This window comes from Diorhabda carinulata, chromosome X (genome assembly GCF_026250575.1).
Source record: "Diorhabda carinulata isolate Delta chromosome X, icDioCari1.1, whole genome shotgun sequence".
NCBI lineage: Eukaryota > Metazoa > Arthropoda > Insecta > Coleoptera > Chrysomelidae > Diorhabda > Diorhabda carinulata.
In genome coordinates, this window is record NC_079472.1 from 59,131,226 (window position 1) to 59,155,928 (window position 24,703).

Consider the following 24,703-nt stretch of genomic DNA (forward strand, 5'->3'; position numbering starts at 1 on the left):
ATGTAACTTCCTGCGTTAAGGACTGGTCTAGGAACAGACACTAATTGTGTGCGGGCATCAAAGAAATTCCTCCCCAAAACATGATAAACTCTCCTTGGAACGGCTCCTTGGAAATAATACAAGAGTGCACAAATTTTTCATTTCGCCTTCTTCGAACTTGATTACGTCTACCTGGACCTCTTAGACTGAATCTTGTCTCATCAGTAAATAAAACTTGGCATTAATTTTCTAAATTCCAATCTAAATGTTGCCTAGCAACACGATGCTGCCTGGTTAGCAAAAGCGCCTGGAGAGCTCTTCTACTACGTAGACCAGCATTCTGAAGGTGTCGTCTTATTGATCTATGAGAGATATTTACATTTTAGACTTGTCTTAAAAGGCTGTTGAGCTCTACATTTGTCATGAACCATGCAAAAACGGTCATTTCGAGTTAAAACTGAAGGACTTCCTTGTCCAGGCCTTCTAGAATGTGTGCCGGTCTCTCGAAATCTTTGCATAAATCTGCCAATGGTTGTGTGCCTGTTCAATTAACTCAGCTATTCATTCAGCTTCGTCTCTCTCGATTTAAATTACTGCTAATACACCTTGATTGACTTAAATTACTGCTTTCCACAAGTTGGGACAACAATAGAATGAAGGAAACATTAAAATATGCATAGATTTCAAATTTTAAAAAACCACAAAAACACTTATTTGCTGATAAGAAATTTCCCTACATTTTATCGCTAACATTTGAGATACTTTAACTTTTTGTGAAAAGAAATCACAAAAGATCAACATTTTAGGTTTTGATATTGAATAAAGGATAGTGCGTTATTTATGGCCACGAGTTTATTTGTTGGCAATTTGTACTTGAAAGTTTAGCTAGGATAGTTTTAGTCTTAGTCTTTGTCTGTTAAGACTGAAGCCTTTGTCGCTGATTCTCTTAGAAGCTGACTCCAGTCCTGCAATCGTTACATCGTGTGTATTTTCTTTTCCCAGCTCAACGGTATCTCATCTCATCTGGCTGCTCGCTGGTAATACAAAATCTTCCGAGAGAAATCTCCGTTGAACCACACTAATCTTTATTTCCAGTCCTCATACTTCTTTGACCAACATCTAATAATCACCGGATCTATGATATCCGAAACGAACACACTATGATCAATGTTCTCCCTTCTAATTTTTATGCTGACCTTGGCTTCTCCGAGTACTTCCATCCATTCTTCACTAGAGGCAAAAGATCCTATCATCTGGCGAGATTTTTCTACAATTTTTCCGTCAATAAGTAGGCTTGTCTTCAGGCAATATGGCTGTGATAATCTCAATTAGATTGATGAGGCCTGTGATCTCTTATCCAGCAACTGATCCCTAAAATTTTTTAACAGGAGTTTTCCATAGTTCTCTAAATATTCACCTTCCCGCTTTTCTGCACTTTGCTTCTGCGAAGAGTTCAATACAACTTCGCTTTTATTAAAGTGCGTAAAGCTGGAAGTCATTGTAACCATGAATGAACAGTTTCTTAATATTTCGGTTAAATTGATGAGAAGTTGAAATATCAAATTCCTTTGATTATGTATCGAATTTCTAAATTTACTTTTGTGGGATTAAAAAAACATTAAGGTCTCTCTGAGAAACATAATAGACGTGATTTCCAATCTGTAAGACGAAACTTTACTGGAAAATCCATTTCGGAAAACCGTAGACACGTTTCTGAATTAATTCCCTCAGTCGCATACTTCAATAACCAATTTCTAATGAAGATACTTAAGAGGCACAAATCCTTCCAATGCTGAAAGCGGATTTGATGTATTTAGAAAATTATTATATTTTGACCTATAAATGAATAATATGAATCTATTTAACATCAGTGAATTTCAAATTTACTCTATGAATAGTTTGTTGATGAATACTTTTGATTTACTGTAGATTTTCATAAATTATTTTTTTTTCAATTGAAAGTATCCCTATTGAAAACATCAATAATTACGGATCATTTTTGTGAGATACGATGCTATGAATTGAGGTTCAAATATTTTTAGAATCTAGTGAGTTTTGTATACAATTCTTTTGTTATATTACACAGGGTAACAAATGGGAAGTTGCCTAAAGTATATGCTTCTTTTTCCTCCTCTATTCTACCGTATAAGATATATCGTAGTATGTTGTCAGTTTCGATTTTCACGCCGTAAAGAGCATTACGTTTAATTTAAAATGAGTGACCATAAAAATGAAATAAAGGTGTATCTCATCGAGTGCTCTCAATCTAAAGGTAAAAACTATCTAAAGGTTATCGTACCAAGTTTGGAAATAAAAGAGTAGTTAGTGAAGATACTATTAGAAGGTGGAAGATAATATATATGGGACTTTATGGTATTACGAAGTTTATGGTAAAAGCGTCATCGGTTTAGGATATACCAAGTTTGCACACGCAGGTATAAACTGGCTCCCATATTCACCCGACTTAAACACGTGTGATTTATTCTTATGGGGCTTCTTGAAAGAATACTTCTTCCTCTACACTTAAAAATATTTTCCATAGCTTCCAAAAATGACTTGATTCATTAGCCAGGTTTTCATTGTGACCGAAATTAGACAAATCGCCAAAAATATTCTTCTTTCTCTTCTCATGCCATCTTCTCATTCACGTTTTTGAAGGCGTCTCTATCCCTTTTCTTATGATAAAGAGCCAGGATTTCTTGTTCTTTCTTCTTCATTTCCCTCTTCTCTGCCTTGCATTATGTTCTGTAGCAGTAGGTATTTGTCGTTGCCTAAGATGTGTCCTATGTAAGATGTTTTTCTAATCTTAATAATTTTCAAGAGCTTCTGTCAGTTTATAGAGCCAAATCTCAAAAGCCTCAAGTTTCTTGATCATTTGAGCTTTCAAGGTCCTTACCGACCACAAATAACATTCCATGAATCCTATTCTGACGTGAGATTTCTGTTTAATAATTGGTAACAGCTTTCTTTCGCAACCAATGCGTCTTATTACTTCGTCGTTGGTGATTCTATCAGTCCAAGGTATCTTCAGGATGCGTCTATAGAGCCACATCTCAAAAGCCTCAAGTTTCTTGATCATTTGAGCTTTTAAGGTCCTTACCGACCACAAATAACATTCCATGAATCCTATTCTGACGGGAGATTTATGTTTAATAATTGGTAACAGCTTTCTTTCGCAGCCAATGCGTCTTAGTACTTTGTCGTTGGTGATTCTATCAGTCCAAGGTGTCTTCAGGATGCGTCTATAGAGCCACATCTCAAAAGCCTCAAGTTTCTTGATCATTTGAGCTTTCAAGGTCCTTACCGACCACAAATAACATTCCATGAATCCTATTCTGACGTGAGATTTCTGTTTAATAATTGGTAACAGCTTTCTTTCGCAACCAATGCGTCTTATTACTTCGTCGTTGGTGATTCTATCAGTCCAAGGTATCTTCAGGATGCGTCTATAGAGCCACATCTCAAAAGCCTCAAGTTTCTTGATCATTTGAGCTTTTAAGGTCCTTACCGACCACAAATAACATTCCATGAATCCTATTCTGACGGGAGATTTATGTTTAATAATTGGTAACAGCTTTATTTCGCAACCAATGCGTCTTAGTACTTCGTCGTTGGTGATTCTATCAGTCCAAGGTGTCTTCAGGATGCGTCTATAGAGCCACATCTCAAATGCCTCAAGTTTCTTGATCATTTGAGCTTTCAAGGTGCAAGTTTCCACGCCGTACAGCAGTACTAACCCCACATAACATTCCATGAATCATATTCAGGAGTACTCGACAAAAATATTGTCTATTAAAAATCAATCAAAACTTTTCCTTCCAAATAATTCGAATAGAATTTTTACTTCATAAATATCTGTTGCAAAGTAATGTAGAATTTAATGGCAATAATTAATTACATCCAAGATTTATTGAGATTTATGATAATTCAATTCATTTATTTTATAATACTACAAAGATTACTCTCGGAAAATCAGCAGGTATTCAATCGGGAGGTCTCCACGTCGGTACGTACTTTTTTGAATGTCACGTTTTGTCTGGATTTTTTTGTGTTTTTTATCACGTATTCTAATTTCTAAGCACGTAACGTTTTTAAACATTCAGTGTATAGTTATGCAGCTTAAACTATAAATACATTTAAGCATATTATAAAATCAGAATATTTCAATACTGCTTTGAATATTCTTGTAAGAGGTTTATATGAGCCAACAAAAAATACAAATACCCAAAATTATTCACATAAAGAACAAAATAATTAAATATTGTCGTATGAGGACAACAACCTCCTGGACCTAGCTCGGAGCAAAAGTATCAAGTAACGTTTGAAAATCCTCCATCAAACTTCCAAAATCATCAAATAATTTCATAATTTCGAATAATACAATCATTTCTAATATCTGACTATTTTTTTTCAAATCTAGTACCATGCAATGATTGACAAATTCCATCCCTATGAATGCGTCTTCAGAAACATTTCTAGACTCCAAAATCGTCATAAATGATTTAAAAAATTTTCCAATCAAATTTTATCTCGCAAGAACGTAATATAAACCATGCTGATTGAATGAGTGTAATTCTTATTTCCAGAGACCAGTCTCAGAACTAAATATCATTGTTCAACTTCAATGATCTACATAATTTTTTAAAATCCTAACCAATAATTTCAGCACGAGATCTTTACCAGTTACAGCCAAATAATATTTCAAGAAAACTGTCATTCCATATAAAATCAGCTTCTGATGTAAGAGACGCTTTTGAAATTTTTGAAATTGATCCGAACTTTCTCGTGAAATTTTGTAAAAGGACAAGGAATTGAAATGCGTGAAACACTCAGAGAAAACATTGTCGTGTGCAGAAAAAAGTGGAAGTCGACGGGAGATAAGGTTTCGGAAGACTTAATAACCATTCATACCAGTAAAAAGAAACATAAAAAAATAAATAGAAAAAAGGGAAGAAGATGGATTGAAAATGTTTTAGAGAAAAGAATAGGTGAATATTTAAGTCGAACTTTATAGAAAAACATTTTAAAAATCTCTTCTCAGGCTTTTATCCATAATTACGTTTGATAACAGGTGTATCCAAAACAACACCAGTGGAAAGTCTTCACTGCGAATCAGGGGAACCATATATTTGAGCTTTCTCTATGCAGTCAAAGGAAAATCCAGCCCCCAATCTATGCTAGAATTAGGTCATATCTAAACAAATTAAGTTTTCTCCTTTTTGAAAGTCATGTAACTGGTTCCTCGAGCTCATCATAATTACCTACCATCTTTTATAATTTTAATTTTCGATCTGGTCCGGCTACGAATTCTAAATTTAATATATGGACCTCTGCAAAATTGAGTTTGACACTTCTGCTGTAGGTGAAACACTTTTCACTCAATCGTTAATAATCAGTATACGATTGATGCGATTTTTTTAATAAAAAAGCCGATCTTTCTTTTAAATAAAGTTATTGACTTTCCAATTATACTAAAAAAGTTAAAAGCCCATTTTGTATCAATTAAAGCTATCCCATCAGAAGTGTTCTCTAATGAAAAGCGAAAATACACTATAGATATCGAAGACTTTCCACTGTTCCCCTATATCCGTCACTAGTCGTATTCTTTCATTAAAGGACGCGGAGATCGGCGAAATTGTCTGGGTAGTGATATACGAGAGGAAGGGATGCCAATTTCGGGTCGCTGGATACGACTATTTCGGATACAATTTCAGTTGTCTACGCTCTAGCGGAAATAATTTTCAAGTTAGGAACGTTTCATTCTAGTCTTTGTGTTAACTGCGTATCCTGGCTGTTAAAATTTTATATAAACGAGATTTGCGTTATGGGATAACGTCTGTTCATAAGGTTTATTTTACTCCGTGACTGAATGTATTTGTGGTAATAAAACACACATTATTTTAGAGGACATTAGATTTTAGGGTGTACCTGAAGTTAATGAATATATACAGAAGTTATTAGTGGAAATACGTCCTTCGTTTATGACATAAAACTACCATAAATTACTAACACCAAAAATTAATTACTTAGGTAATGGAATGAAACGTAAAGTATAAATTATTATGAAATTTATTGTTGAAAAATTGTTTACAATTTGTAGACAAAATCTTGTAAAAAACTGAGAAACAAACATACGAATAACTAAATAAAGACAAAAATTAAATAAAATCTAAATATCAAGTATACAGAAGGAAACTATAATGAATAACAAAATTAAATTTAAAAATGTAAAGGTGAAAATTAACTATACTGAAATTCTAAAATTGATAATAATTTGTAGTAAAAAACATCAATATTAAATCAGTGCGTAGCATGCTAGGAAATAAAAATTATTACTAAAATGAAAGTAAATTATTATGCTTTTTTGTGCATTGTAAAGTATTGAGCCTTCAAATATTTCTCAACGTGGGATAGGTAAGTGAAAGTCGTGCTCCGCGTTTCTATGTTCCAAAGACCTTTCTAAAATAGGCAAACGGATTCAAAAATAAATAAAGAAAGGAAGAATCAATATTTTTAATATTTTAAAGAAGTCCCAGTAGTGTGCTTTGTAATTTAGACTGAGTAAATATCTAGCAACTCTTTGTTGTAGTTTAAATTTGAGTCGTATCACACGTACCTCATAAGGAAGGGACATATCGGAGATGCGACCCAATAAGGGCTTAATAAACTGCTATAGAAGTGGCTGAGTTCAGTTCTTTGGAAACTGATTTTAGCGCAAAACACGAAATTAATTTTTCGGATAAAGAATTGTCCACAACAAGCCCTAAGAATTTTACAGATTCAACGACGTCAATAAAAAAGGCTGCAATGGATTTTTATACGATTTAACTTTAGTTTTAGAAACATTGAGACACAAAACTCGGGGTATATTCACATCGGGGTGGTAATTTAAGGTAGAAATGAGAAAATAGTGAGATGGCGAATATCTAGGAAATACGCTGCTAATCACAGATCTTTCTTCGAATCTAATTCATAATGATAATAAAGTTTAACTCATAACTCTTATTGAAGAGACTAAATGAATTAATAGAGAAAGAAGCAGTGAAAAAAAGTAACTTCCCCGTTAAAATAAATGATTTTTTTTTCATTTTCTTCAAAAACTCATATGCTAGAATAAATAAATCCGAAGTGACTACAGTACCACAATACGTGACCAAAGGAATATTTATAATGTTTGGAGAAAAACTTAATAAGCTGAATGGCATATTGCAAGAAACAGAAATTGTGTGATGATTATTGCAGAAGTGATATTGGACTCAAAATCAAATTTTCGGATGCTAAGTTTACCAATAAAAATGGAATTATTTCAAACCTACTCCACAGTTAGTATCTACGTCGAATTTAGATGGGATATGCTTGTCCTATAGTGCAAACTCTCATTATTCTCTATTCAAAAATTAGTGCGTTTATTATAGCAATTGCAATAGAGCAAAAAACTCATATGATGACAAGTTATGCGAAAATCAAGTGCCAGATAAAAAAGTTTTTGAGTTTCATTCATGAAACTCAAAAACGTGTTCACGAACTTTGACTTTGAACTCAATCTCTACGTATGATCCGTATTGTTATTTTCACTGGGTTTGGGTTCTTTTTTGAGAAATGATGAAGAAATGATACTTGTTTTGATTAACAAAATCGTCGAATTGTTGCTCAATAATTAAAAATTTTTAAATTTTAAAGATTTTTAAATGGAAAAGAATATAGATCTGGATTGCCAATTATCTTTTCAGGGTGGAAAGGTGGGAAGATAGAAATTTTTATTGGCTTAAAATGCCATCGATTTTCGTATTTGAATCGGAATGAATTGGAGACGCTTTCAGCACGGACCTTGATGAAAATCAATGGGGGAATTTCACATATAACTGAACAATAATTTTGGGATGGTTAGATTTTACAGTTGACTGCTACCTTACATGTTAATCAATAAAATAACACCAAGCTTCTTTCTTATTTCTGTGAAATAAGATTATCTCTGATTCGACAAAAAAGCGATCAAAATATTTCGCGTTGAATTTTACTGTGAACCGTATTCGTCATTTTTATATATCAATAAATGAAAGATAGATTCAGTCAGTTAGTTATTTTCACGTTTCATTGCAAGTATATACCACAATTTTCATAATTGATGGAACTATACGTATAATCAAATTCGAAATTGATGCGTAGTTATTAATTGAATAAATAGAAGGATCCGTACAAATTATTCGTTATCATAAAATGAATATGTATGGAATATTGAACGCTATAAATTTTTCATAAAAATTTCATAAATGCTCCAATATATACACCCCTTTTTTCAAATAATGAATCGATCTATGAATAATATTCATAATATAATTTAACAGCAGCTTTGAGTAAGGGATAACTAAAAATAGCCAACCCCATTTATAATCATTGGTGGACAAAAAATTAGTTGTAGTAACACAAGAATGAATAGCATATTTTGATAAAATGGAACTTTAAAAGTTAAATTCATAGAACCATATTCATTGGTAAAATATTTAATATTTATAAAAAAAAGTTTCACGTTTTTTAAATCGTATTTATTGACAACTTTTATAGTTTACATCTAATAAACATGCCTCACATCTATTAAAAACAAAAACTTAAAAAAAATCACTTTAAATATCAATTAGTTCTACTTTTTACTCTTATGAGGGGTTGCACTTTCTCTTTTCAACGACCAACAGTAATCACCCATCATGACCGAATCCCATCGTCCTTGAAACCGAATTTCCATTCTTCTAATATCTTGGTGGAACCTTTGACCTTCCTTATCACCCACAGTTCCTAAATATTCGGAAAAAAATATCAGATGGGAATGGAGGAAGTGAATTTAAATGACATTTGAGCACCAAGAGATTCGTAGGCGTTTAGAAGTTGCCTAAAAATCCCCTCACTATGCCTTCCATGCTTTAAGCTACTGTCTGATGAGCTTTTTTGCAAAATTGTCATAGTCCAGCAATTTTCTTATTCATGGCCCAATAAAAACATTTTACTTTAATTTGGAATCACTCAACTGGGGAAAGATTTCTCTAAGGTATTTGAATCCTTCACCATTTTCATCCGTAGCCTTTACAAAGTTTTTATTCAATCCAAGTTTAATGTTATTGGGGGCAGAAGGACATAAAAACCCCAGAAAATTAAACTATTTTGAAAGCAGAACAATGAGATGTACAAAATATTTTCTAGGTGTAGGTGCACAGTGGACGTAAAGCCAAAGTGATTCCTCGATGAATCTACAAACTTCATCAAACTAATATAATTTTTCTGATCGAGTAAGACGCCACAAGCTTGTTATGAAAAAGGAAGTTGAAAATCTTTAAGCACCACATTAATATGAAATTATTAGAAGAAGTTTCAGCTTCCTATTCGAGAACAATGTCTTAAAATTTGACCAAACAAAGTTTGTTGGATTCTATTCGTTTCCTTCGCCAAATTAATTGAAGATGTGACTTGCACTTTAATTATAGTAAATAAAGGATTGAATGAGTGATGGAGAGTAGCTGCTAGAAATTTTTGAAAGTTTTTAAAAATATAGTGCCCAAAAACCGAACCAGATGAAAATATTTTTGACTAATTTTTTATTATACAGACCACAAAAATTATCGCATCTCTTGTATTTTAGGATATTTTCAATACTTAATTTTAGTTTTTTGGAACAATCTGTGTATGCATGAACCTAATAGATATTTCTGGTTTCTTATCATGGAAATTTATTTCGAGGGTCGCACGGAGTTGGTACCAGTGAATGACGGAACACTAAATGCTGACAGGTACATAACCATTATCCTAGAACCCCATGTATGCCCCATATCGGTGACAACTCTGTGCTAATGCACGATAACGCTCGTCCACACGCTGCTAGAGTGGTTCGGCAGTACTTAGAAGAGGTCGAGATACCCATCTTGAATTGGCCTGCACGTAGCCCGGACCTTAACCCAATAGAGCATGTCTGGGACCATCTAGGATGGCAAATTCAGCAACATTCGACACAAATAAGAACGCTAGATGATCTTCAAAATGTTCTTTTTAATTTCTGGGAAAACATACCACAAGGATAAGTCCAGAACCTGTTTAGAAGCCTTCCAAGACGAATGGAAGCTGTAATGAGAAATTTATTGACTGGTTTTAGTTTGTACAATTTTTCTGGTATTTTCTATGTTTTGGTAAATCAAACTTTTTGTACTCTGTAGATTGAACTGATATAAAATAAATGTTGGAAAAGGCGTATCTATTGATGTTTTAATCCGTAATAATGATAAAATTTCGATATGTTATGTGATAATTTTTGTGGGATGTATAGTTAAAAAATTATTTTAATAATAAGAGAAATTAGAACTTTTAATTCAAATGGTTTTTTATTATTTGTTAGGTTTCAAGTAAACGTCTCGAATTATACGAAATTTTATCGGGGCTCTGTAAAAATGATGAAGCTACTTTTAGAATTTTCAATTTTACAATTTAATAAACAGGTACACAAATTGGGAACTCATTGCTTTGGTCAGAGAAAATTAACCCAAACACATAAATGACAATATACAAAAGTCATAGTGAAGCACATTTCCATTTCAAATGAAACTCTAAGTAGTTGAATAAATGTGAGCACATTCAAAGGTATTTTCTCAAATCATACAAGCTCATATTCTGACATTTAACTTGACGTTAAATGCGTGATTCTCACTTTTTCTCTATCATTACATCAATCTAGATGGTGCAAGTATTGTGCTTGAAATGAAACGAGGAAAAAAGGGAATTTCAAATCAACATTTTTCATGTCTGCCCGAAACAGATGAACACCGACGGTGTTATAAAGAATGCTGTATATATCCTGATTATCGCTTACGACGTAGTTTTTCAAAAGGACTCCTCTTGAGATTCAAGCAAACACTGAGAGAATCTCATGAAATTCCCGAGATAAAAACCTTTTAAAATGAATTTCTATACCCGGTGAATTCGTGCATCGTACACAAAATGGTGAGAAACTACATTCATATACTATGTGTTCACAAACACTGTTAAGACTATGGAAGAGCAATTTTAACAATTAATCACGATCATTCAAGAAATTTTATCAGTTTTTAAACATCATTTGAAATTATCAGACTTGTTATAAATGTTTTTAAAACGCTTTTTCATTGTCTACTAAGTAGTAAAACTCTCTTAAGAATTGGGTGTCTACCTTTAGACCTAAACTTTTGTACAAAATCAATTCGAAACAAAACAAATAAAAAAATGCTCGATATGAATGAAGTTTTATTATTATTTTCGATTAATGACACATGATGTTGCTTAAAACTTTCAACGACTGCGATTTATTTATGGTCATCGCAAAGGCCAGACGTACCGGAAGTTGTAAACGCTGGAATCATCGGTATACGCAGGATCAAGACATCCTCTCTGTATTTTCTCTTTATGATTGTTACCTCAATAACGTTATTCATCACCTTTTTCACAGCCAGTCCTGTTCCATTGCACAATCGATGTTATTAATGCATGATAAAAACTGATCCTACTTTTAATTGCGAATAGTTCGGTGAAAATCCAAGCAATTTCATTGAATTCAAAGACTGATTTGAAGGAAACCAACTGTACCAGAAGAAAATTCATAATTTCGTAAATTGAGATCCTCGACATCTTTATTTTTCGCCACCAATATTACTCGTTCACCCAGCCAATTTTGGTTATTACGCTATATCTGGGAAAACATTACGAATAAGCTTCTCTTTTGGGACAGAAATCTGTGGGTAATGTGATGAATCCGGTCGAGGTGTCCACTGCGACTTTATTTCCAATGTCTAACAACTGCTGCGCAAACACTTTTGCTGTTTCAGCTTGTTGCAAAATTCTTCCATGTTAGCATTACACTGTGACTATCACAAAAGATCAAAAAAAGAGCACATAACTTGAGATGTCACTATCACAATGAATCACCGAAGTAAAAAAAGTTGTCAAGCATGTAGCGATAATCGTCACAAAGATAGAAGGATGCACTCTTTGTCTGATGGATCAATTGATTAGTTGGTTGTCAAATGTCAAATATGTCGAAATGTCAAATATGTCGAAATGTCAAATGAGTCGAAACGTCAATTTTTTATCAATCTCTCAAACTTATTATTAAAAAAACTAATTTTAAAACTAATATATCAAAGGTCTAAAAAATAAGAAATTGAAGGAATATATATATAATTGAAAGTTATTAGATAAAAGTAGGTGGGATAGATAACACGTTCATAAATGAAATGTCTGATATAATAAATGAACGACACACCCTATAATATTTATAGCCAATCACAGAAATATTTCGAATCTCCATAAGTTCAATTGATTATATTCTGTTGAATCACATAATTACTACTTTTTAAAGCAGATATCATTCGTTGTATTTCGTGAAACAAAAAACGAAAGGGATTGAATTTACGGAACCGGTTTTTTTATATAAAGCACTCTCAAATTTTATTCAATTAAATAAGTTTCAATGCAAAACCAACATAGTATCGCATAAATTATCAAATTAAATCAACGAAACTAGAAAAACAATTTTTTTTTGGTAGTTGTTTGTAAAATATTTGGACGTTCGGTTAAATTAATTACTACCAACGTTCAAAGTAAAACAAGCAATCAGATACGTAAATAAATTACAGTGTAATCTCTGCTTCTATCAACTGAGCGGCCTTAGACTCAGTTTTTTCATATAACATGAAAAAAGTCACAAGCGGAGGTTTGCTTTTCAGCAAATTAAAGCAAATAATTTTTTGCAACATGGACATTCCTCCCTACGTAGGGAGAAAACCAATAATGAGAAAGACTACCAAATGTTGTATAAAAACTTGGGTAGTGGTGTTTGAGTTTGGAAAATTGTGGTTGATAGAGGGATTAACACGATATGAAAAAACAAAACAAAAATTGAAATGGTCCACTGATAAGTTCGTAATTAATAAGTTTTTTGGCAACTATTCTGATAGATTAAAGCAGAACATAAAAAGTAGGTTAATAATAAAAGGTCTGTATGAGTGTACCCACCTTGTCATTGTCCAATTAATGTTTGAAGATATTTTTTAGTAATTATTAATTAATATTCTAAAAACAAGTGTTATACAATGTTTTTTGTACAACTACCCTATTTTGATGATAAAATAAATGAATTTGTAATGACCTTGAACCTCAAAATGCATTCTAATATTCAAAAAATCACAATTTGCTGGCCTGTTGAGATTTGAAAAACGTAGAAGGGAAATTTCGGTGGATCTGTTTCCTTAGCACACTTACATCAACTTTGTGAAGCAAATTTCCAATGAGAAAGTTAAACGCCTTTTTTGTTGATGTTAGTAAATATTTCAAGGTGATATCATATTAAAACGGACAAGTGAGAATAATTCTAACACAAGAATAAGTTTAAATGTTAATAAACGTGACACCAGGTGAGAAAAACTTGATGGTTAATATTGCAACAACAAAATTTAATACTTGAAGAAACACAACAAAAAATAAGTCATTGTACAAAATACAAATACCTAGGCATGATCATCACTAATGATGGAAGATTAGATGAAGCAATAACACAAAGAAATAACCAAGGAAGACAAGCAATAAGACAACTAAATAGTGTATTGTGGGACAAACAAATATCCAAGGAAAACAAACATCGAATATAGAATAGCATAATAAAAAGTATAACAACATATAGTAGCGAAGTCTGGCCTCTAAAAGAAAAAACAGTCAAAATGCTTGAAGCCACAGAAATGGATTATTGGAGACGCGCGGCAGGAATATCAAGACTGGCAAAAATAAGAAACGACAGAATCAGGGAGATCATGAAAGTGCAACATACGATTACGGAAGACATTAGGGTGAATCAGTTAAGATGGTACGGACATGTCCAAAGAATGCCTGAAGACCGCATACCCAAACAAATTTTAAATTGGGCACCACAAGGAAGAAGAAAAAGAGGAAGACCAAGATTAAGCTGGAGAGAAGGTAACGAGAAGGATATTCGAGAGAGAGGATTGGAAGAAGATCTTTGGGAAGATCGAGAAAAATGGAAACTGGGAATCGGAAGACGGCGAAGAACGTTTTAACCCGATTAATATATATATATAATATTGCAAATGTTCGAATTATTTAGAAAAAGTTGGCGTGAAAAATTATACAATTTATTAGTGAAAGATATCGAAATAACAAATAAATCATTAGTTATACAACTTCTAAAAACAACAAAGAATAGTAATCAATCGTTTTTTCTGTATTATTAGGAAGTTACATCAAAGGAAAATACAGATTACTGTTACATGGTAAATGGTAAAAAAACATGGTAAGTCGAAGTCTACGTCAGTAGACGAAGGCTCATTCTATTTCTTATAGAAAATATTTCATTTCTGGTTTCTACTAGTAATCCAGTTCCTAGAGACCAATAAAGGGGTTCTCCTTACAAAAGGTGGGGTAGAAGATTTTATTTTTTATCTCGTTTTAATTGGTATAAATAGTAAAATACTAAAAAATGTAACTAAATCTGGGTTCGGTAGAGCTTTTGGTAGCCGAAAACCCTCGAAGTTTTCGACGTTCGACAGAAACTTTAGCAGCTACGTTGATTGTGGTTTTGTCTAAGATCACATCAGGAGAAGTGTGGATCTGAGTCCGACGTAATCTTTCAGCGCTCTTTGCGCCAGACCCATCAAAAATAACTGCTACCTCAGATCCGTAATGCCTCGTCAGAAATGAGCAGTAACTTGGCGTGATATGGCGTGTTTCTGCCAAACCTGCCTTTATGGAGTAGGTAGTCACCATCCACAACAGTAAATGGTTTCTTTTCCAATACGTTTTCACAGTTTATTGGTGTGAATGCTGTGTAGAGAGAGGATTTAGTTCCTTTTCTCATACAACCTGCTTCAGAGAACAAAGCCCTAGTTATTACAAATAATTTTTAAGCAAATGGAAAAAAATATTTTCATTGGTCAATTTTTCAATGTTTTAATTCTAATACTTCACTTGTTTAATAAAAGTTTTTTCCATACACATGTTTTCTCACTCTCTTGTCTCCTTTATTCCTTTATTTGGTGATTAATTTTTCGAATTTTCTGCTAAGCACCATAGTTTTGTTTCACTATTGACTTTAAGCCCCGATGAAGCTTAGAAACAATGCAAAAGCTCGCCGAATAGGTTGGAGTGCTTTTTTTCACATTGCATTGGACTGTGAGGGATTCGATATGCCTACTCATTCCTAGTCATAATATCAATGGGGGGGGGGGGGGTTGGAGAGCCTTATTCGTCAAAAACCTAAGTCAAAAATAGAATCAAAGAAAGCATGGGTCCCAATAACACACACAAAAGAAGGCGTTACTTGGCTTTTTTACCATTTTGAGAAAAATGGTCCATCTTTGAGATGCTGTAGCTCGCTCCCTCTTGGTAGTAGAAGAAATAATTGAGTATAAAATTTGTAGGGAATTTAATGCTCTACAACTTTGTAAAGAGACTTTTTCGGTAGAACCACTCCTTTTCGAGATATTGCGAAAAAACCGGAAAATGTCAGAAAATTTCGAGGTTTTTCGGTTACCAAAAGTTGTTCCTCTGGGAACTGGACTATAGTTATGATGGTACTGGTAACTCTAGTAATTTCTTGCTTCGCAATGTTAAGAATTATAGTAGTTGTACGATTAATATCAATGTTCATAAAAGATGATTGTAAATATTCATAATACAATATTCATAATACAAATTCCGTAAATAATTATTTATATAATTTTATTTGTTAATACTGGGTTAAAAATATCTTTAACATATTTTTACGTAAACAATCACTTCTAACACTGTTGGTTTTCATTGGAAGTGACATTTTTAATAGCAGTTGTGAAAAAATATTCCATTTCAGCTGTTTAAAAAAAGGAAGTGCACCAAAATTGTCTCATTTTTTCTCCTAAGACAGCTGGGACATCACAAGTCAAGTCAGTTATTCATATTGATTCATATCTATTCTCAAATGAATTATTATGGGGATTAATAATTGTATATTGAATTTGTTTGTTAACAATGGTTTGAAAGCGATTGATATTTAATAATATCTTCTTGCAATTTTCGGAGAAATTTTCCAAAGAAAATCGCCAGATCAATGAGGTGATTGAGTGAAGATTGAACAATATTTCGACTTACTCTGTATATTCCGTATAATAATAATATGCTAAGAAGAATCATGAAGAGTTGTGTTCCTATTATCGCCAGATAAGCAATTTGAACACCTGAAAAATAAAAGAAATTATAATTTTAACATAAATAATGAGATGTTTACTAATATTTCATAAAAAGTAATCATCATCATTTGGAAAGATTGGTAATGATTTAACAGAATAAATAAATAACAGAAAACAACTTCCTCCCTTCCCAAATTCATTTTCACCTAGTTGAAGATTAGATTATTGATTAATCCTTTATTTTCTGTGAACAAATCTCGAAAAAATAATTAATGAGGTATCATCAAAGTCCATATAAACTAAGAGAAAGGTATATTAAAGTATTAAACAGATAATAACTCATCAAACTAATATCAAATTACTTAGTGCGGTCCATGAATTCTTAGCCAAACATGGACAGAAAAGTCATAAATAAAACAACTGACTAAACTAAATCTTGTACTTCTTAGTTCGGCCTTCAGCTTTGCAAACAAAAAATATTCAGACGAGGTCAGATCAAGGTTAAATGGTGAGTGTTGAATTCAAATTCTGTGAGCCCCACTCGTGTCCAGTACCTTTGGAAAGCGAACCAGTGTAGATTGAAGAATTATCATGAATCAAGCACACGTCTCAACTGGTTTTGCCTCGCCTCTTATCGATAATTTTTTGACGCAACTGCCTCAATAATTCGGAGTTATGTGTCGCGTTCACGATTCCTTCTGTTAGATGCTACTCCATGGATTCTCCTTAAACTTTCTTGGTCATAGCAGCAAAGCTCACAAAGACGCTTCCTTTTGCACTGGTTCTTGCACTATTTTTTTTTCGAACAACAATGAACGTGATCGGGGTTAGTTTCCGAACATTCAGATCATGAGTCCAAAGGATATGTTTCCTAAAGGATGGATATTTTAGTTTTATTAGTAACCAACCATCAACTCTATAACACCCAATATCAAACTTTGTTTTACTATCTTTATATTCTCTAATATCATCAAAATTTAAATGATCCTCTGTATTAAAGTTTAATTTAATAATCAAACCCAAAACCATTTGAGAAATAAGCTCTACATTGTTGTCAAAGTTTTCGAGAGAAACGTATTTTAATGAAAAAGGTTCAAGCTCATTTCAGTTAAGTGGATATATGCAGCTAGGTAGAGTTACTGCTCTTTGTTTTAATTCCCAAAAGTATCAAGTTAATACTGAAGAGTGCAGCTGTTTGTGTAATAACGTATAACTACCGTAAAACTTGAATAGTCGCAGTGTTCGTTTGACATTTGAAGAGATTTTTGTTATAATTTGTTATATCTTTTGAATACGTATATACAGAGCTCGACATAAGTCAGGCAATTTGCGATAAAGTGAAAACAATGCAGCGTCAAAATCCATTTATTAAGAGAAATTACATGGAGGCATGTCCAGCGAAGCCTGTTAAACTGTACGTGTTTCAAATTCTTCTTCAATTGCAGCTCGGAGATCCAGTGGAGCACGTGGTCATCTTGGAAAAACGAAAGTGCTGGAGGAGGCGCCACAGAAAGAAATCGTAGGGTGTCAGGTCACATGTTCACGGATCTATCCTGCATGAAATAACGGATATTCTCGCGTGTTGAATCGTTGTCCATTTGCCCAAATAAATCTTCGAACTATTCCAATCAATTTGACCCGTCACGGGATCCTCGAAAAAGTGCGTACCCACTAGATCTCCCATACACACCTCAGGCAAGTTTAACTCTTCTTCAATGAAGACGTGAGGTTTCAGTACACGCAGGAATGCCGATAAACCGTATCGTTCAGCTTAAAGGTGACTTCATATGACCACAAAATGGAATGCTGAAACTGCGGATCATCCTGAAAAATTCCAATCTACGGTCGAAATCATCCTCGTAAAATGCGTGGAGAAGAGGACTCGATAGTGCATGCGTTTCAGCATTCTTCGTTAATAACGATCGGATATTTAAAGTTCTCCCGTTAGCTGCATTGTGAATTGTTTTGGCTGCTCAACTAATGCGGCGCGGCGCGTCGACAACAGAGCCCGTTTTTAAGAATATCTGGTACGTCTTCCATACTCTCGAACGATTGAGTAATAGTCAGATGGAACTTGTTGTTGAATATAGTTTCGTAATCCGCATTCGTATTCAAATGCGATGTAACAAGAAAACTGTTTCTTGAAGAGTGAATTTGTATCGGTTATCCATTCTGGCAGACAAAACTGTACTAAGCACAAACATTCCTCGTTTCTATTTTTTCCCTAAGCGTTGCCAGACTTAAGAGCGTTGCCGGAGGTACGCTGATTTTTTTAGAGTGTTTCCTGAGTCTGTATGTACAAACATGTATCTGTGTAATAATAATACTCGTAAATTATTTAATGGAGAAATTGAAACAATTATATCACACAGAAGAATAAACTGTGTATAGTACACGCCAACTATGAAGCCGCTCATTTATAACTATCTTGAATTCGCTTTCCCAAGAGATCACTTGTATCAGATAAATAACTTTAACATCAGTATACTGAATTTCTAAATCGATTTTAATACCAAGATAACTCAAACTAACTGTTTGAAAGTGTTGAGAAGCGTCTGTCTGTACTTTTTTTGGAAATATATATCTTCTACCCGCTACCTTAGCTTTGGAAAAGGAATGCGTTCTTCACATGATACCAGCTGCGTCCACAGAAAGAACTCCGTACTCGAAGGAATTCTTAATGAATGGAAATAAAGCTGGAGTGAATCAGTTTCCTCACCTTCAGCAACTGAATAAACGGCTACGGGCAAGGTAATAGAGCCCATCCTTGAGTGAAGGTACAGGAAAATGCTTTCCGATACTAGAGAAGGAACGAGCAACAGATCAAGATGAATTGATACCAATTATATTAGAAAAACTCATGGGGTACATATTTAATGAGATTGAGGTGATTTTCCTACAAAGCTTGAAATTATACTTAAGGCAGGTAAACCAGGTAACACAATACCAGGAGACTTTACGCGGATAAGCCTTTCTTCTTCCTCTCCGAAAACGATAGAAAAGCTATTCGCATATAAAAAAAATTAGAAACAGAAACAACATAGAAACAGATTGCAAAACTCAACACGCGTATAGAAAAAGTAAGTTAGTTGAGTAAACACTGCATGAAATAACGAAATTGATCGAAAAATCATTGGAAGTGAGACATTTCACCTGGGGGCCTTCCCTGATATAAAAAGAGCCTTCAACAACCTTAGAACAGAGCCGAAATTGGATGCAATTGAATAGGATTACCCAAGACTAGGAAAATAATTACTAGAGGAACGCCCTTATTATAATCAATAGTGATTTATAAGATTCTAGCAGATCTAGAAGGAAAACGATTCAAAACAATAGCTTATGCTGACGATGTAGCTGTTTTTATTTCGGGTAAACTCTCACAAACAATCAGCCACATCATCAGAAGGGTATTGTTTTATGAATTGTTGAAATCGTTCATTGAGATATGTTTCTTATTTCCCAATAACCACATAAGTAAACAGTATGATAAATCAAAGTGTGGTAATTCTATTCCAGAATTTTACGAAAATCTGTATTGCAAGTGATTTTGAGATTTCATTCTTTTTCGTCCAACTAAGATAACAAATTAGAGCACAATTTCGAAAAGATAACTTTATAGAATCGTCGCAAGCATGATTTTACTTTCAATCATAAAGAATGATTTGTAACACATTCTAGTAAGACTTTTCCATCTCATATTCCATACGTTTCTTATTTGAACTTTTGCTTTCTAAATCTCATTCCAAAGTGTCATATAATTCTAAAGAAAAGTATGCTTTCTCGTCACGTTGGAAATATAAACGTTTTATAGAGAACTTTAATATCGTACATTCAAACTTGGACTGACAAATTGTTATTTGTAACAAAGTTTCACATAGAAAATGACAGAAGCAATCAGCTAATTATTAGTTTCTGAGTTACATACTATAATTCAATTTATTATAATCACGTTTGGTATTGATTAATTAGTTCATTTGATTTGATTTGAAAATGAAAAAACATGCATTGCACTCGTTACTGCAGTCCTGAGGTTCATGCTTAATATCATAATAAAGAGTCAAAACTTTTCACATCGTATTGGTAGTACGGTCAATTATTTTTCGACCTCATATAGTAAATAGAGTGAATTAACAAAAATATTCATTTTTGTCTTAAATTGAGCTCCGCACTTTTTTGACTAAAGCTCACCGGCGCCTAATAACAAAAGAAATTGCACCACAGACCAGTATTTCCAGAACAAGTGTTCTAACAATTCTACATGAGCATTTGAATATTACAAAAGTAAGCTCAGTACAAAAGCAGCGTCGAATAGAATTTTTAGAACTTCGTTGCGACGAAAAAGAAATTGTAATCTGATTAATTGTAATTTGTTATTAAACTACGCCCCATCCAACTCATCATAAGTACTTATGAAGACGGTACCCCGTTATTTCTATATAACCGGAATGTGCAGAAATGGATCAAGTTGCGGCTATTCATGAGTTCCAGGAGAAACTTCCATCTAAGGAGGAGGTAATCTAATGAACAAGCTCGCAAAACGGTTTCTTACGCCGGCCCTGTCCGGCTACAATGAAGTTATGAAATTTGACGAATTCGCGTGGCGCCTTTCATCTGTGTTATATAAATGATGTTTCCTTTCCAAATAATTCCTAGGAAAGTCTATTTATTTATTTCTTTTGTTTCTTTCGTTCTAGAACTTTGTAGAATTTTATTTAGGTATATAAATGTTATGTGTAAACGCAGTTTAGTTTAGTTTTAAATAAGAACGACTAAAAAGAGTGTAAATAATAAGAAAAACGTTACATTATGATCTTACATCCAAAAGAGATTCCATTAAGTGGCATCAGAAAGGAGAACCCGTGCTAAAAAAAGCAAAGACCATAACAGATATTAACAGAAGGAACCACAAAAATTTTACGATTGCAAAATTGAGAAGTGGGAAATATAAACCTGAGATAACGACAGTAATAACTGCCAAAAACGAAAAGGTGAAAAAAAAAAGAAAAAAATTGAATGAGAAAAGTCAAGTGAATTTGAACAGAACAACAATTTAAAAAAGCGTGAAGGGCAATCTTAATCAGACTTAAAAATTGATAAACGTAGGAAGAACTTTATGTAGAAGGTAAAAGTACATTGTGCACGTATTTCCCAAGCCCCAAGGGTTTTTTTGTTCATGACCTTGTTTCCTCTTCAACTATCGTTTGAACTAAGATACCTAAGACCAACGATCCATTCGATCTCCGAGTTGCAAATCAAGCACTTCGACAATCTTACTAATTTCACCGTTATTGCTCAATACTAGTTTCGACGAGATGCATGTTCTATACCAGGGTGGTAAAATAAACCAAAAACCACGTTTTCATAGCATATGAAACTAAAAAGAGAGAAATGATTTTTGAAATAAGCTTAAAACAATATTGGATGAAAAATACTTGTATTATTGTGAAGAGAGCCACTTACCATAATAAACATCTTCTAACGTTACATACTTTTTAACATTGACGCTTATTCTCCAGCTGTACAGAAGCACAACAAGGATTGAGATGTTCTGAAACAGATAAGTTCTCAATATGATTACTCAACTCCAACTATTGAATTTCTGAGAATAATAATAAAAGATTCAATGAAACATTGAAGAAGTCTAAGATATACAATGTGAACTTTTGGAACGTCGCATTTTTGGATCATAAAGTCCGTTAAAAGTTTCGATTTACGTCTACTTCTAATACCTTCCCTCAGACCTCAAGTGTATACAGCATCAGAACTCGCTTTTGAGATCCCATTGACGATTTGTTATCGAGGGGTTGGTTTTAAGTCAATCATCCATCAAATAGACTAAACAAGAGGAATCCATCACCACAAATTTAGCAGTGGCCATACCTAATCATGCGTTGATGTTGGTTACGACAATGCTTACCAAGACTTGCGCTTCGTTGTAGCTTTATCAGCGAAAGGCCTGTTAAAGCATCTTCAAAAACGTTTATTATTACAAATGGAACCAACAGGTATAGCATCCTCACTGGAAACAGTTTTAAAATATTTAAGACTTCTAGGAACAATTAAACTCTCTTAACAAAAATGTGGCTTCACTACTTGTTGGATCAATCGAACTTTAAATATCTTATTATACTTCTAACACCACTGTCTAATGTGAAAATCGATAAATACTTTCTAGAGAAACTTTCCTCCTTGTAATTGCAAACTAGGATTAAAGATATGTCTTGAGAAGTCACCTCATTTCAAATTCTATCAGGATATTGCGATTCAAGCTTTATTTTGGCATGTAGCCAGGTAATTCTGACCTTCCTCATTTGAACAATTTTTTGTACGTCTTTTCGATATTTGAATATGGAAAATAGTCATTATATAAACAATTGTGAAATAATAAGAAAAATATATTCGAAACAATGGATTGAAAATGGAGGAAGAGCTCCAAAGAAAGCAAAGATCGTTCTATCTGCAAGCAAGGTCACGGCGTCGGTTTTTTGGGATTCGTGTGGGATAATTTTCATCGACTCTCTTGAAAAAGGAGAAACTATCAACGGTGATTATTATTCAAACTCATTGCAACTTTTGAGTGAAGAAATCAAGCAAAAACAGTTGCTTTGGCTCAGAAGAAAGTGTTGTTCTATCAAGACAATATATTAGCACACCAAAATGAATGAATTAAAGTTTGAATCTTCACATCATGCAGCATATTCACCAGATTTATCCCTATCAGATTATTTTCTGTTCCCAAATTTGAAAAAAAGGCTTGGTGGTCAAAGATTTTCCAACAATGGAGAGGTGATATCGGTGGAAAAAGTGTATGGAGTGTTTTCTTGGACCAGATACTTCTGGGACCGTTCTCCTATAGTGAGTTGCACTAATTAAAATAACTATTTCAATTTTGATGTCTTTATTGTACCAAAAACTTTGAAGTTGATGTTATAGGATGTCTAAAGAAGTTATCCTTAATCTTTTCAAGCTGAGATTTGTATAATGAGCTTCATTAAAGAGAAACTCGAAAAAAATTCAGTAGATATTTTAATGATGGAAATCTTCGTGAAAAATCATTTTTCGTATTCAGAGTCGTCGACAGTATACATAGGAGTATAAAAAATTATAAATCTGATTTCAATGTATAATGATTAGTTTTTTTAGACAAAAAAACTTCGAAAAAGATCAATGGAAGTGGAAATACATATAGTAAGATCGTATAGTAACAGATGAATCAATTTTATAGGTATTTCTAAACGGAATGCAAATCCAAATGAGTTTTGAGACAGATTCTAAAGTTAGTTTCTATATAAATCAATACTTTTCGATTCAAATTCTTCACTTTGTATAATAACTAACGTTATAAAAATTATTATCGGGCTTAGAATAGGTGTGAGTTCAGAAGATTTTTTGAGATGTTTTCTCAAGTAAAATTTTTTTTTCTCTATAGTCAAGTACATATCAAGTTTGGAAGTTATATATATTTTTTTCAATTAAATTGGATCTTTTGAGACTTTCAAATGCCTAAAATAAATATTTGAAACTTATATTATCTAGCAAGACGTCGGTTATAATATTTTTAATTGAAATGACCCAGCGTTTTCAATTTTCTAGTATAAAAGAACTTTTATTCTACATAAAAGGGATTTTCAAATTATCTCCGAAATCAATATACAATCAATGTATAAATTACACTCACCAATGTATAAATTGCGGCCGTAATAGCAGCATGTCTAGGATTAAGTAATCTACAGCATCCCACATTTATGAAATGCCCATTTTTGTAGATTAGCGAAGACTTCATTTTTGACTACAACATTCCGAAAATCTGTAATAAAATATTTCCTAAAGTAACAACAGAACAAAAATTTACAATCAAGACGTTACATATATTTCAACCAAATATTTTTGTTTGTCTGTAGTCCTCAATTTTCTTTTTATAGGTATTTATCTGGACATATAGTCCAGTCAATTACGACATAAGAATAGTATTACCATTCCGGAGATATCGCGATTCTAAAAGTCACTCGAACAGAAAATATTCTTCAAAAAGTTCATCTGCTTATCCCCAAATGCCAAAGCTACAGCTCAACAGTATCAAGTTCAAACATGGCTAATCAATCAACTGAACCCAGAAGATTGGGGTTGGTTATTGATAGATAATACTCTGTAACCGATTGAAACTTTATTCCCTCCCGCTCTAGAAAAACTCCTCAATATTTTTTGCAATTTCAAATAGGTTTTAGTACCAAATGTGGCTGTGAAAAAGTCGGGTTACTGTTTTTTTCAACATGAACCAATTGCCAAGGTCAGTTGAGTATAATAGAGAAATATTGCTGTGATTTTAATGAAGAGACCAATGACTCAGCCAAATTTGAACAATTTATTATCATCCAGAAAGAGGAAGAGGAAGAAGAAGAAATCGAAGAAGATATCACTGTTGAAGTAGACTTTCCAGAGTATGAATCTGATTAAAATATCCGAAGAAATCAAATCAATAGCAATATTAATAATAAGATAATATCTAGACGGGTATTGTCCCCTCAAATTGTTCCTAAAAATTG

General features: G+C 33.2%; 1 protein-coding gene across 1 annotated transcript in view; it reads right to left on the reverse strand.

Annotated features, from left to right (window-relative positions):
- Window positions 1-24,703, reverse strand: part of LOC130901880 (uncharacterized) — a 167,319-nt gene that overhangs the window by 38,012 nt on the left and 104,604 nt on the right. Inside the window, exons 2-4 of the mRNA XM_057813535.1 lie at window positions 23,839-23,967; window positions 21,621-21,708; window positions 16,123-16,208 (exon numbers count right to left, since the gene is read on the reverse strand). Coding sequence (XP_057669518.1) covers window positions 16,123-16,208; window positions 21,621-21,708; window positions 23,839-23,943 — 279 coding nt within the window. The 5' untranslated portion in view covers window positions 23,944-23,967. The remainder of the gene's footprint in view (window positions 1-16,122; window positions 16,209-21,620; window positions 21,709-23,838; window positions 23,968-24,703) is intronic.